Genomic DNA, 14,024 nt, shown 5'->3' with positions numbered 1-14,024 from the left:
GTTTTTAGCGATCGTGTCGCCAACAGCACCATACAGACGGATGCGGGTAACCGAAGACCCGCTAGACCGAAGATCACCTGTCTGTGTCGCCCGGTGCGTTCGGGTCGTGTTATACCCGGTGAGGGACATCTTGTTTGAAGGTCCAAGACAGTCGCGTAGCCTGACTAACACGGCTAAGTTATCCACCCGGCCGTTGGTCGATCGTGTCAGTCGTTGGCGAGAGCTTCGCGAAGCAGGTTAGCTGTTTTCGAATTGTTTCTCCGGGTCCGTCGTGCTAGTCAGGGTACCCCGTAAGTTACGGTTTGGTAAGTTGTGCTGTGTAAAGGCGGGTAAAGAACGCACCGAACCTTGAGCTAATGAATGGTGGCAGAATGTGTAGTAGGAAGTGAGTTTCTACGGGTAGGGTGACGTGATCATTATCGCCATGCGGATCGGTACCGACTGACTAATGATTCGGTGCTGCTGCTCCGGGAGTGATCCAGCAACGATGATCAAGTGTTGGTACTTCTGGAGCTCCCTTGTTTGGTGACACATAGCGAAAGATATCATCTCGTCAGGTTTGTGAGTGGGTTGATGACGCCTGCGTTGATTAGTGAGCTCTGAAGCAATAGTGTGTCCCTTGATGATGGAGTGCTTTGTGTAGGCTTTGCGTTACAGCAAGTGTTCCTTATTTTTACCGAAAAAAAAAGATTCCAACCTAGTGGGCTACGGGTACTTTAATGTTCTTAAAGTGTCGTCCGTGACGCGATAGTGAGAGTCGGGTGTGGTCGTATAGAAAAACGGGTTGAATCACGCGGTGGAACGTGACTTGTAGAATAAATTCTGTGTAAAGCTTCTAAGTTTGTGCCAGATTGTATCGATGCGACAGACTTCTGGTTTGTGTACGAGTGCCTGCCTGTGTGAATTCGCAATTGTGCCGAAAATATGTTCTCGTGTGGTTGTGCCCATGTGTGTGTGAGAGAGAGAAGCATGAAGTGAAAAAGCAATTTTCCACCGGTTGGAAAATCGTGCTGTACGCTACCACGATGATTAAGCCTCTCGTGGCATCAAGAATCCAGGCATGCTGAAGAGGAATTCCGTTCACTTTCAACTTCCACTCGACAAACTCGACGAACTGGCGGGCGGGTGGCTCCATAATGAATATTTAAGCTTCCAATTAATATTCGCGCGCCAGAGAAGGGGGCACTCCTTCAACACACTCGAATCGATCAGGTGGACGCGGCCGCGTTGGTGCCGGTGCCGGTGTATCGAACTGTATCGGGGAAACAATTTCGGAACAATAATAGTGTAATCCGTTACTTACTGTTGTTTCGGCGTTTGGTTGGCTTTACTCACCCAAAGTCCTTATGGGGAGCACACGCTTGCTCTTGCCTAACAGTGTTCGGACATTTGGGGAGTACTGGTACTCCAAAAATTGATACTTCGCATTCCGTTTTGCCACTTCAGGTCGGAGAGTTTGTGAGGTGTAGTTGGTGGCAGTGTTCCACATCGATTTGCAAACTATTTAAGGCAGATGGTTAGTTCATCAAATGGTTGCAACTGCACATCAGCTGCTACAGGCCATTCGTTGTGTTTTTCTATCGATTGTTTGTTCATCTGATTTGTCTGCTGCTGTTATTGCTTCCAAAATAACCCAGAATTGAAATTGAGGTCTGTTGGGTAGTGTTACCGTGAAAATTTAACCCTCACACACCCCAGCAAGTTGTGCAATTTTGTCTTAATTGAGAGAAACCGTTTGCCGAAGCGGTAGTTAACTTCATCTGCATTACAGACAAAACAATGCCAAATCAGGTGGAGTCTTTGCTTGTCGTGCGAATCGATATTTGCTTGATGGAGCGATAGCTAACAGTAAATTTGAACAGAAATATCTACTTTCTCATAGCAATACGGCCAGGCCGTTCTTTATGAATAAAAAAAAAAAAAATATCTACTTTCTCATCGAACTTTGTATATAGAAAAGTGGGAGTAGAATATTAAAATTATTTAAAACAAACAATTTAAACGTAAAACCCCTTAACGGAAAAATAGCCCACTCGCTGCGAATATCAACCAAATGTCACCGCCGTACCTAAACCTTTCGCACGCCTGGTACGAACCGATGACGAAGCGGTTACGGTTGACTCCGACCCGTAATGGAATTAATTCCGATGTCCGACCGGAAGTGCACTTCGATTACAATCACCATGCGACGTGTCCTTGGAGCATTGGTTCGCCAGGCTTGAACTGCCGGAAGATAGTCATCGGACGGAAGCGGACAGCATTTAATATTTGCTCTGTCCATCAATCATGCCAACAGGTGCACATGTCTGTGCAAACTCTTCCCCTTTTTACCCGTTGGGATAGCGATGACGATGGCGCCATCCACCAGCAGGAGCAACCGTTTGACATGCACATCACAGATCGCCCCCCTGTGTACCGGTGCACTCGCAACATCCTCGGTACGATCGGTACGGTAAATTTGGTGGTAAATTTGGCAAAGAACAAACGAACGAATCCTCCACCCCCCCCTGCCCTCGGACAGTTTTCCGCTGTTTAGCGGTAAAATCCGTGTTCCGGTGAACGATTTTTCCGCACCCAGAATCACCGAAACAAACAAAACCGCACGGTACGACATAAGCATTATGCTGTGATGGATGGGGGCTTTTGGTTGTGGTTTGTGTGCATGTGTGGAGCGTACAAAAAAAGAAGGAAATTCATCCCCTGTGATACAGTTGCTCCCCCCCCCCCCCTATAAATCAGGCCCCCTCTCACAGCTAAACTGTACCAACAAACAATCAACGGTGGCACGTTTGTTTGATAATTTGTTCAACACCCTCATTAACCTTCTCCGAACAGGGAAGCAGGGAATCGTTGGGCAGATATTTGCCCTTTCAACTGAAGTTGTGTGTGTGTGTGTTTGAACAGGAGCCAACCGGCGTTCGAACAACAACGTGGCGTTCGAAGGTGGGCTAGAACCTGAACGTAAAATAGAGCAAACCCTTTGTGTATATAAAAATCGAAAAAAAAAAACACTTCCAGAGGGGTTGAGTTTTTCTGTTTGTTTGCTTCATTGTTATAATCGTTTATTTGAAGCTGAAACAATTGGCCGATACGCTACGGTGGTTAGGCAAACGTTAGTTTTTTGGGGGCACCCGCCCCACTGAAGTCGGTGTGGTGGTAATTGCGGTGTGCGAAAGAATAGGACGAGGGTGAATAAAAGAAGACAATAATGCCAATTTTCCCTATTTTCTTGCGTCACTAAGTGTTTGCGTTTGCGGGCATATGGGGGTGCGTGTTGTTGGCGTAGCTTTTTTTTGTTTTATTCGATTGTCTGCTAGTGATTGAAGAATTGCAAAAGAAAAGAACGCGTAATCATTTTATATTTAAATTATATATAGAAAGCAAGGGCATAATCTTTGAGGTTAGTTTTTATTATGAAAATAAATCAGTAAACTAAAAAATGGTCAAAAGACAAGGCCTAATAAACTAGGAACAAATAGCAGGAATTAATAACCAGTACAAAAAGCTCACAAATGAAGTCATAAAAGAGGAGACCTTGATTGCAGTACGCAATCGAAAACCCCCCAACTTGGAATGCTTCAATGAAGTTCGGTCACTTAATTATTTTCCTATTGTTGGACGCTCGATAGCAAGAGCGCTTAAAATTGCTCACTTCGCGCGTTTCAAGTTCAGTTCACTAAAACTCGAAACAAAAAAAAATTCAATACTGTACCTCTAACAAGCTGTTCCAATTTTGAAGGTTTGTCAGTTTAGGACCAAGCGTACCGGTGTCATAAATCGCAACGAATGAACCGCTAAAAAAAAGCCGTAAAAATTGTGCCGGCATTAGTAGCTAAAGCTACCTGCAAACTATACCACATATCACTCATGGACCATGGACCAGCATGGCATGGTAAATTTGAAAGGCCATCAAACCATTAAAAGCACTATCAATGTCGTTCGGCAACGTCTGTTGGCAACGAAATCCATATTTGCCAGCGTGCGACACCTGTTACATCCGCGTTCCGGTGTTTTGCGTACGAAACGAATCGTGCAGGAAGGAAGGAAGCTTGCATAATTAGCTAACACAAGCCAAGAAAAGAAAAACTTCCACATCGGAACTACGTTAACCTCTTTCCGGAAACAAAAACTAAGGTGGGTTTTAAAACTTATTCTTCGCGAATGTTTTTGGAGGTAACGGTCATTGACTTAGAGCAAAAAAAAAAAGGAAAAAAGATGTCTGCTAGTGACAGGACAAGGCAAGTGAGAATTAGATTCAATATCAATTTTAATGTGTTGAGTGAACGAAAAACAGGTACGTCGCGTCGGTTTTATTCCGATGAACGATATCCTTCCGATTCGGTATTTTCCCGCGTACTTATCCTTGGGATTGGTTCTGGTTGTAAATTCACGAGCAGATCATTCGGGCGTTATGGCTGATAAAGATGAAGAAAATATCCAAGTGGTTCCGTCCACGGTTGAGGATGCCGTTCGTGCCGAGCTGGACGCATTTATAAGGATTTATAAGGATCTGCCCCAGGATCGCTACTGGCAGAAGGCACAGGAGCGCCAACAGAACAAAGCACCACCTAACCATCGGGCCAAAAAGGATTACCTTCAGCTTGATTCGAGTACCACTAAGATCACGGCGTTTGTGACACAGCTGAAAGAATTCACAGCTCAGCAGTTACCTTCGCTGCTGCAGTACATGTCTACATTAAACCTGACCGGGGCACATTTCAGCAGTGAGCTCGGTATTGGTTGCGGCAAAGCTAGCGATGTGCGATTTCGAAGCTTTGGTTGACCTGTGCACTCATCTCCACCGGAACTATAATAATTTTGCGTCAACACTGTTCGAATGCTGGCAGAAGGTGCTCCGGATCAATCCGGGTGTGAAGGTGATCGATCCAAGCAAGATGCAGGTCGATTTATGCTTGTTTGCCGAACTGATCAGTGTGGGTATATTCACGAAAAAGACTGGAATGCCACTGCTGCGTGCCTGTCTCTCGTTGGACTAATCATGCGGGATAATCGAGAGTCCACTTGAACTTCCAAATCGTGCTGACATTCAGCAAACGCTACGGAAATGAGTTTGCAGGTTTAGTGCCACGGCGCATAGACGAGCTGGCTAAGAAGGACGACGCTACGGTACCTGTGTCACCGCTGTTTACAGCGAACCGGCAAAATAGTTTGCGTAATTTACTGTACTACTACTACCGATCGTTAAGTAAGCGCCTGCAGTTGGAACACAAGCGTCTGCAGCTGGCGGAGAAATCGCGGCGTAAGCCACTTAATGGACATTGTGAGAAGAAGAAGACGAAGAAAGAAGAGTTGCTGATGTCGTACGAAATGTTAAATGCGTCGGCTCAGTCGCTGGCAGATCTGATCGGGGGAAACTATCTCACCTCTGAAGGAACGAATTGAACCAGCTTCCGGTAGGCTAGTGCCGAGTGACTCCCTTGACCCATGGCGGAGCAAGGAACGAGATCTACCCGATTTGAGTCAGTATCTGGCGGCAGTATGTGATAGATCGCAGGACCAGGAAGAAGAGAACAACGATGATGTAGTGGCTTTCTGGAATGCGGATGTGGATATCGGGGCACTGTTTGAATCATCTAGTCTAGATGGAGAGGCGCATGAAGGCAATGTCGGACATGACACACCGGAGTCCCTCAATAATTCGAGCTCTTCATACTCACACTATGTAGCTGCGTGAACCGTGAGATGTTCGACAACACGGCTATAGATTTCTTGCTCAGGCTTAACACGAAGAGTACTCGGAAGCGTTTGGCCAAGGCACTGTTTTAAGTTTAAGATCGCCCGATGTAGGCCAGCATTTGTGTCAGATGCTGAAGGAAGAAGGATCAGATCATCGTCGAGACGTAGATCAAGTTGGTGCGATACATTGGCGAGCTGGTTAAGTTCGGTATCTACAAGAAGGAGGATGCACTGTACTGTGCACAATACTTGCTGCAACATTTCCACCATCATAAGTTGAGATGGCATGCGCGTTCTTGGACACGTGTGGAGTTTATCTTTACAACTCCATGGAAACTCGTACGCAGTTGCACACAGTGCTCGAACAGCTGATGCATCTAAAGCAAAACACAGCGCTGTCGGACCGACAGGCGCGGCTGGTAGAGCGCGTTTACGAGCTCGTGAAGCAACCGGAATGCTTGACACGTTCCATCATGCATGCTTACATCAAACACCCTATCTTCGAGGAGCTGAATAAATCCAAAGCAGATACAACGGCACAACGGGAATCATATGTATTATGAGTGTTTAATGAGCTTACGACCAAATTTGCCGCTGCACAAAAGTCTTGAGGAAGCAAATAAGGGAGTAGCGCAGTTGCGTCAGAAGTTCGCCAGAGAGAAGGATGGGAGCTGCAGCAAATGAATCAGGATATGGAGCGAACCAAATGAACCGAAACGAGAAAATGTGAGCGAGGATAAAATTGAAGAGCCAGAGCTCTGCAGTAATGGACTGAAAGGATCGATAAAAGCGTTGTCAGAATCATAGAAGGATCTAGTGGATCTTGAATTTGAGGTTGAATTAGATCTAGTACCAGTCGGAACTAGTACTTAACAAGCGTCTCCGGAACTTATTCTAAAATAGTTCCAGAACCTACTATAGACCAGAAAAATGTACCGACAGATAATGGACATCAAATCAGACTCCGTGTCATTTACACTGTTGGTGCACGGTGAAGGCAAACAACAGCTTAACAATCTGATCGAAGTACCGCAATCTAATGGCCCGGTACATCTACGAGAAGGAACGGAAGCTGCTGGAGGAGAAGGAAAATATCATACTGCTTACACCGAGCATGTCCGAGAGGCTAGAGAAAGAAGATAGTCGCGCTGAAAATAACCAATGCTCTAACTAGAGTAGCGAATTCTGAGCTACTTATTGAAGTTTAAAACAGTTAAAAGCTACTTAGAGCTTAGCACTTTTTTATCTTAAGGTCCTTCATGTATTTTGAATAATTCTTGACCTATGTTCGAACATTGTAATTCGTATCGTATACCAACATTGAAAGCAAAATAACCCTACCAGAAAGCGAGCCCAACTTAATGCCACACTCTCGATGACATCCTTTTGGTGAGTGTTTTAACACACAAAAACCTACTGCTCCGACCTGCTTGCTGTTGTGGCGTTGTAGGCGGGCGGAACACGAACACACGGTCGCTAGGCACGTGTTTCCGGCAAAACAACAAACCACAACGAAATGATGTTTTAGTGCGATTTGTGCTGCGACGAGTGAGTGGCCACAGATGCGTGGAATTATGCATTTAAGTGGAATGATTGGAATCAGTGTTGTTCTAGACGTGAGCAAATTTTCGAACCTCGAGACTCCACTCCACCCCAATCGGTGTAGATGTCATGTTCCGTTTCCGCCTGAGCTGGGACCGACCGATGGTGGCGGTTTGCCAAAGCTTTTAACCCGGTTTTGCCGGGTTCGGATGTGTGTAAACTTACGCTTGACATAGTTTAATAAGTGATTCCTCTGCTGTTTGCGATAAATCGTTCCTCCGCGGTACAGTTATCGGGCGGTTGCGTTACGTTCCGAGTGTAGTAAGACCGACGTGAAACAGATCGTGAAATGGGATGGCAAGAGAATAGGTTTCTATTTGGAAGAATGATGATGATCGTACCAATTGTGCAAGCGATTTTAGAAGACGTTGGGAGTAACTCCAGGTACAACGAAACTACTAAACTACTAGGAAGAGCAATAAAAAAAGCTGTTTTAAAGTACCATTTGTCAATAAATAATCACTCCATCGCTATTATCGCTGTGCAGCAGGGTACAGCAAATCGCAAAAGGTCAATGACCGAAGGGGTTGGCAAGACACACGGGATTCGCCTGTCCACCCCGCACGGACTAGACAACATGCAAGTACGTGGTGGAGATGCACACGCCAACTTGCATGTAGCTATGGCGCCGAGAGCGAAGCCATGGCGTAATTGCATGGCCTGAATGAATTTCTGAAGAAAACTAGACCTCCGCTCCCAACCGTGTGCCCATTCATCGTCCCCATCATCTGCCGCACCGACGTTGACCGACACATGCTCGGGTCAGCAGAAGTGCAGTTGTGAACGCACGTGAGCGAACGCCGTGGGGAGGTCAGTTTGTATTGCATGCATGCACTGCAGCAGCTGGTCCGGGTTCGTTGATGAGGTTTTTATTTTTCTCTTGCTGTTGCTCGCTTTTCTATTCCAACGTTCTTCCCTGTCAAAGGGAATCCCCAAGCTCCCCAATAGCCAGACGGAGAGAAACTTTTCCCTGCACAATGTCCACTCCGGACTTTGCGTCCGTCAATGAACTCACTTACTACTACTCCCTTAGGTACGAGAAGGAGCGATGTAATAAGGGCTGCTAGGAATGGCAGCTCGCTAGAAGGTTGGGCTTTAGTTTGGAATGGAAAATGGGAAAAAATAATAACGGCCAGTCGACCCTAAACATCGATTAATTTTAATGGTGGTTCTCACTTTTCTTCCACACCTTATCGGCGGGGACCATATCGATCGTCTAGGTGAGTTCCACTAGAGAGGTGTGGAAAATTCTTGAAATAGAAGCAAAAGAGAAGAAAAATGTGTCATGAGAGGAACGATTCCCGCTGCAAAACAAACTGTGGGCCCCGATGGGAAATTTATTCCGAAATCCTTGCCCTCAATTACCACTTCCGGTCAAGCGTACCTGGCTTGAGTGGGATGAGGGGGAGGGAGTGGGGGATGGTTTGGCACTATATTTTTCCCTTTTAGATCCCCCTCCGCTTTCCGCCTTCTTTTCCTTCATCAACAGCTCTCTGCCAGGTGCCGGTGATCATTTTCATTGTACGGGCAGCGTTCCGAGAGCCACAGTCCGGCAAAGCGTTTGGTTAAGTCGCCGTACCGCAACCACTCTTTGGGTGGAAAATTCATTGTTGGGTGTGTGTGTGTGTGTTATTGAATAGGACACGGGAAGATGTTTACAGGGCTGGGAAAAAGTGTATATATCTCGTTCTAAGCTTTCGCAAGTCCTCCAGTCCCTCGTACGGTAGTTGAGTGGGACATTCGGCTTTGTTATGCTGTTATTGCAATCGAGCTTGACGGGTTCGGAAAGGGTGTGAAAAGCTCGCTCAGAGGAAGAGCAAGGCAGGTGTACCTTTGCCGGGTGCACCTGGCCATTAAATTATGCTCTCTCAAGTAGGGCATGATGTAGTGCTTTCGATATCATGAGCTTGAACCACCGGCCACTACTACCCAAGCCATTGAGATGTTGTTCTGAAGAAAAGAAAGACCAAACCCGTAATATGTAAGTGCATGTGTTGAGTGAAAAATAAATGAATACAGAAAAAAAACACAAAAGAATAGTATAAGTTATAATAAAACAGAGCAAAATTGAGCGAAAAAAAAAACAAGCAAACGCAAAACAGTTCACCCAAGTGGAAAAGGACAGTAGAAAAACAGATCGATAAAGATGGTAGCAGCAAAAGAAGAGTGTTTTGTCTCGCGTGCAAAAACGTTACCCCTAGCCGAATCGAACCGACAAAAACCGACAAAAAGCTCAACGTTCTTGAAGACGCCCCCCCTCCCCCCCCATTGAAGTGTTGATTGTTTTGTTCTCACACTTTTCTTGCTGCTGGCTGTGCTGGGGTGCTCAAATGGCGCCTTTTTTCCATGCGTGTTTCTTGTTTGTTTTCCACCGGTTTTGGCTTTGATTTATGGGATCAATTTGATGGGTCCGGAAAGATACCGGTAGCTTCATGGTGAAGTTGAAGTTCTTCTTTTTTTTCTTCTGCTGTTGTTTGGTCCGTTATAAACCATGAAGTTTGGTTGTTTTGTTTTGCACCCTCGTGCTCACTAATGTACTGGGCTGCCCCGCTAAGGAAAGCACCAGCAACGAGGAAGGTTAAGAATTTCGTCAGCTTTTTTTCTGGCAGCCTCTACGTTCTTGATGGCAAGCAGGGCGCATATAGGCACACGATGTGGTTGGGGCGATTGAGGAAGAACGCTGGAAGTCGTTAAAGAATTGAGAGGTGCTCGGAGCTTTTTTTTTTTCGGGTGGCTGAGGCTGTAGAAAGAGAAATCACTTACGAATTAAGCCATGATAAATGTGTCAATAATGATTAGATTTATTGGGTTCACTTTTTTATCTGAAGAGTGTGCGCGCGGCGCCCTTTTGCTGTGACAGTTTGGTGTGTGGCGTGAGGCTAAGCTTTATACATCTGGGAGAGTAATTTAGGAGTCATTTTCGAAGCTTAGTTAATATTCTAATTCTTGTGTTCTTTCTTAATTTCTTCTTCTCCAAAAACTCAGGTCAAGATTTGACTCCACCATGCTACCTCTACTTTGCTTGGCCCTGGTGCTAAGCACACTGATCCCCTCGTATGGATTGCCGAACGGTGCCCCAACCTCGGTCTGTGAGAGTATGCTACCGTTCCATGGTGGTGGCATCCCACCGCTGACCACCAAATCACCGTTCACACTCACACCTCAATCGTCCGTGATTGGGAGCGGTCAAACGTTGCGGCTCGATATCGAATCCTTCCCGGCCAACATAGTGTTCAAGGGTTACATGATCCAGGCACGTGCTGCCGATCCACCGAACAACATTGTCGGTCGGTTCGAAAACACCGATTTGGCGGCGATCAAGCTGATCGACTGTCAGGCGGAGGGAGATACGGCCACCCATACCTCGACCAGTCCGAAACAGGAGCTAACGCTCGAATGGACCGCCCCGGATAACTTTGTTGGGGACGTGATCTTCAACTCGACGATCGCGCAAGATTACGACAAGTTTTGGGTGGGTCTGCCGTCCGAGCGGGTGCGTGTGGTGGCTAGCTCAACTACGGCAGCACCCGGAACGGTGACAACCAAGCGTCCGACAACGACCACAACCGTTCCACCGTACCGGCCACCGGTAACATCCGCACCGGTTGCAGGAGACCCGATCTACGATGCGTGTGGACAGAGCAAGGGATGCTTCGGGTTTCCGGAAGGTTGTGTCGAGAGCAAGAACTGTCGAGCGGTGGCCACGATCGCGGTGCTGGGAGCACGCTACGTGTTCGAGATGAAGGCGGGATACAGTGAGTGATCTAGTGCTTTGGTTTTCTTCATATCTGAAGCTTAACTGGACATCTTTTTCTCGCCCATTCTAGACAGTCCAGCCTACATCGCCCTTGGATTGTCCGAGGATGCCAAGATGGGTGAAGATTCCGTGATCGAGTGCGTACCTGAGCAGGGTACAGTGAACGCTTACGCCTCGTGGACCACCGTTGGACCGTACGGATCAACGCGGCTCGGTGTGGTTAGTATCGGAAAACGATCTTGAGCGTGTTAACGATTGCCACTGAACAACGAACGTGTCCAATTTCAGCCCCAAAACATCTTCCAAGTGCTGGAAAAATCGTACAACGATGGTGTGATTTACTGCAAAGTGGAACGCGACGCGATCAGCACAGTCAAGGGCAAGAAGTTTGATCTGGTCAACGATAAGTTCCATCTGCTGATTGCGGCTGGCTCGTCGGTGGAATGTAAGTGTACCGGCGTTGAAACCTTCCTGCTGGTGCTAATCTCCAACGCCACCGTTCTATTCTAGCTACCAACGTTAACTATCACGACATCGGTCGTCACGTGTCCGGTAGCCCGCAGTCTCTCGCCGAGGTAGGACCGGTGCAGGGATCGTCCAAGTTGCTGCTACGCTTACACGGTGCCTTCATGATCACGGCCTGGATCGGTACGGCTTCGCTCGGCATCCTGCTCGCCCGCTACTTCCGCCAGACGTGGGTCGGCAGTCAGATGTGTGGCAAAGATCAGTGGTTTGCAGTAAGTAACTGCTTCGTGCTAATATTCACGATCGACAAATGATGTATCGCCCGTTTATCCCATTCACAGTGGCATCGATTCCTGATGATCGTCACGTGGGCTCTCACAGTCGCCGGTATTGTGGTGATCTTCGTGGAGATTGGCGGCTGGTCACAGGTGCGCAACCCGCATGCCATTCTGGGCATGGTCACGACCGTGCTATGCTTCCTGCAACCGATCGGTGCCTTCTTCCGGCCACATCCCGGCTCGAGCAAGCGGCCCATCTTCAACTGGCTCCACTGGTTGGGCGGTAATTTGGCGCACGTGATCGCGATCGTTGCCATCTTCTTCGCCGTCCAGCTGCAGAAGGCCGAACTGCCCGAATGGATGGACTTTATGCTGGTCGCGTTCGTTGCGTTCCACGTGTTTATGCATCTGATCTTCTCCGTGAGTATTGTTGGGAGGGGCAGGGTGAGTTTTGTGGGGTTTGTGTTAAGGGAGGGAGGGCGTGTGTGTGTTTGTGTTTCTACTCGTTGCACTGCTACATCTGCCGGCTCTCTGTTACCGAGCTGTAGGCAATCCAACCGAACTGGTTCCTCATACACACGGTTAAAATACTACTGTGCATACACATCAATCCATCAAACTGGTGCTCAGACTCGTCGTGTTGTAAATAAAACCCTGCAGCGAATGGCACAGACAATTGTAAATATGCACACCCGTTTCCTAACCGCAAGGCAGGCATTTCCTTTTTTCCGGTACTAACCCCGGGGTTTGCGTTGCGCTCCCGCGAACGGTCCGTCTGCATCGGCAATAATGTGTAGATCTTCTCTTGGATACAGATCGGTGGCTGTGTGAGCGAGCGAAGAAGCGGCCAGCGTGTGACGTCCTTCCCGATGGCCGATATGACTCCGTCGCGAAATTCTGTCAGCTCCAGCGAGAGGAAACAGGATGCTGCTGTATGTGTTGTGCGACTGGTGGATGTGTTCTGAAGGTGGTTTTAATCGCATCTTTCTGTCCTTGCTTTCTCGTTACAGTTCTCTGGCTTCCGCAAGTCGATGCTGTTCCTGTACATTCTGATTGTGCTCGGTCTGGTCATCGCTATGGTGGTGATCGTCGTTCTGGCACCGATCGAAGCTGCCTACAACAGTATCAAGGATCAGATCATGAACTAAAAGAAGAAACAGCGCCAGCCATCGAAACAGGAATAACTCAAGCGCAGTAATCTGAACGGTGCAAGAAGTAATGACTAACAAAACACGTCATCTGTTAATCGAGCGAAGGATATCCATCTGCGGTGCGGTTTGGTGTTTACTATTATACTATTCTAGAGAGATCACTCTAGCAGGCCAATAGTAGAAGCACACAGCACAGGTTCCGAGATCAGGCAGGGAAACCGCAGGGTGTAAGTCAAACGTCCAAGCAACAGAACCAACAACGAATAGGTTTATGTACGCGCGAACATTTGCTAAGCGATATTGTAGATAACAGTGTGTTTTTTTGTTTGTTTAAAATCCTTCCCTTCCCGATCCTTCCAAAACCCTCGTCCTCGTCCTTCCGTTTTGTCGTAAGTGATCAATTTTTGAATGTGTATTATTATGTCGAAAAGCGAGTGAGAGAGAGAGAGCGTCCATTCGGTCCCACAGAGAGTAGTATCCCTCCACAAACCCCAGCAAAAAACCAAGCGTCGGGTATCGAAATTACAACTTTCGCCCGTTTTGTTTTCATATCCCGAGATGTACAGAGTTAAGATGTGAAATATTTATAACGAAAGTATAGCCGTTGTCGTAGTAGAGCGAATGTGTGTCTTAAGGTCCGCGTCTTAAGGGAATCAACACAGTTGCTGTAACTGTTAAGCATTTTTGAAAGGAAAAGAAAGTTCGTGCCTTCGTGTAAGATTACTTCCGTCCTGTTCCGGTGTCTTCCGGGGGCGAAATTCACGCTACTGTTGTTGTGTTTGTCCTGCTTCCTTTCCCTTTTCTGTTGTTTAATAATAACCATCCTCATTCGTGTAGGCTGGTAGGGATGTGGATGGTAGCAGGAGAAAAAAAAGATCAACCCAAAAAACCAAGCCCAAGTTTCTAAAAAACAGACAACCGAAAACAAAACCAGTACTGTATTATGCATGACACGGAACACGATGCACATTCGCCAGGGAGGCAGACAGGCAGGCAGAGGCAGGCTAGGCTTTCTAGAGCGTATTTAAGTTGAAACATAATAAATGTTGCCATTGCTAAAACGTTATCTGTAAA

General features: G+C 47.1%; 1 protein-coding gene across 14 annotated transcripts in view; it reads left to right on the top strand.

Moving 5' to 3' along the window:
• The window catches only part of LOC118511255 (putative ferric-chelate reductase 1 homolog), a 50,340-nt gene extending 36,316 nt beyond the window's left edge, over positions 1–14,024 (top strand). For 7 of the 14 annotated variants that reach the window (XM_036054105.1, XM_036054115.1, XM_036054114.1 and 4 more), the window contains 7 exons: positions 10,285–11,054; positions 11,127–11,275; positions 11,345–11,501; positions 11,567–11,793; positions 11,863–12,219; positions 12,597–12,731; positions 12,810–14,024. In XM_036054105.1, coding sequence (XP_035909998.1) covers positions 10,285–11,054; positions 11,127–11,275; positions 11,345–11,501; positions 11,567–11,793; positions 11,863–12,219; positions 12,597–12,731; positions 12,810–12,947 — 1,933 coding nt within the window. In that variant the 3' untranslated portion in view covers positions 12,948–14,024. Of the gene's footprint in view, positions 1–165; positions 306–10,282; positions 11,055–11,126; positions 11,276–11,344; positions 11,502–11,566; positions 11,794–11,862; positions 12,220–12,596; positions 12,732–12,809 lie in introns of those variants that run through there. The other 7 variants (XM_036054106.1, XM_036054118.1, XM_036054119.1 and 4 more) reach the window with 3 other exon arrangements.

Source organism: Anopheles stephensi, chromosome 3 (assembly GCF_013141755.1).
Source record: "Anopheles stephensi strain Indian chromosome 3, UCI_ANSTEP_V1.0, whole genome shotgun sequence".
In the NCBI taxonomy this organism is placed as follows: domain Eukaryota; kingdom Metazoa; phylum Arthropoda; class Insecta; order Diptera; family Culicidae; genus Anopheles; species Anopheles stephensi.
The sequence above is the reverse complement of the archived record's forward strand: the minus strand, read 5'-3'. Positions and strand labels throughout refer to the sequence as shown.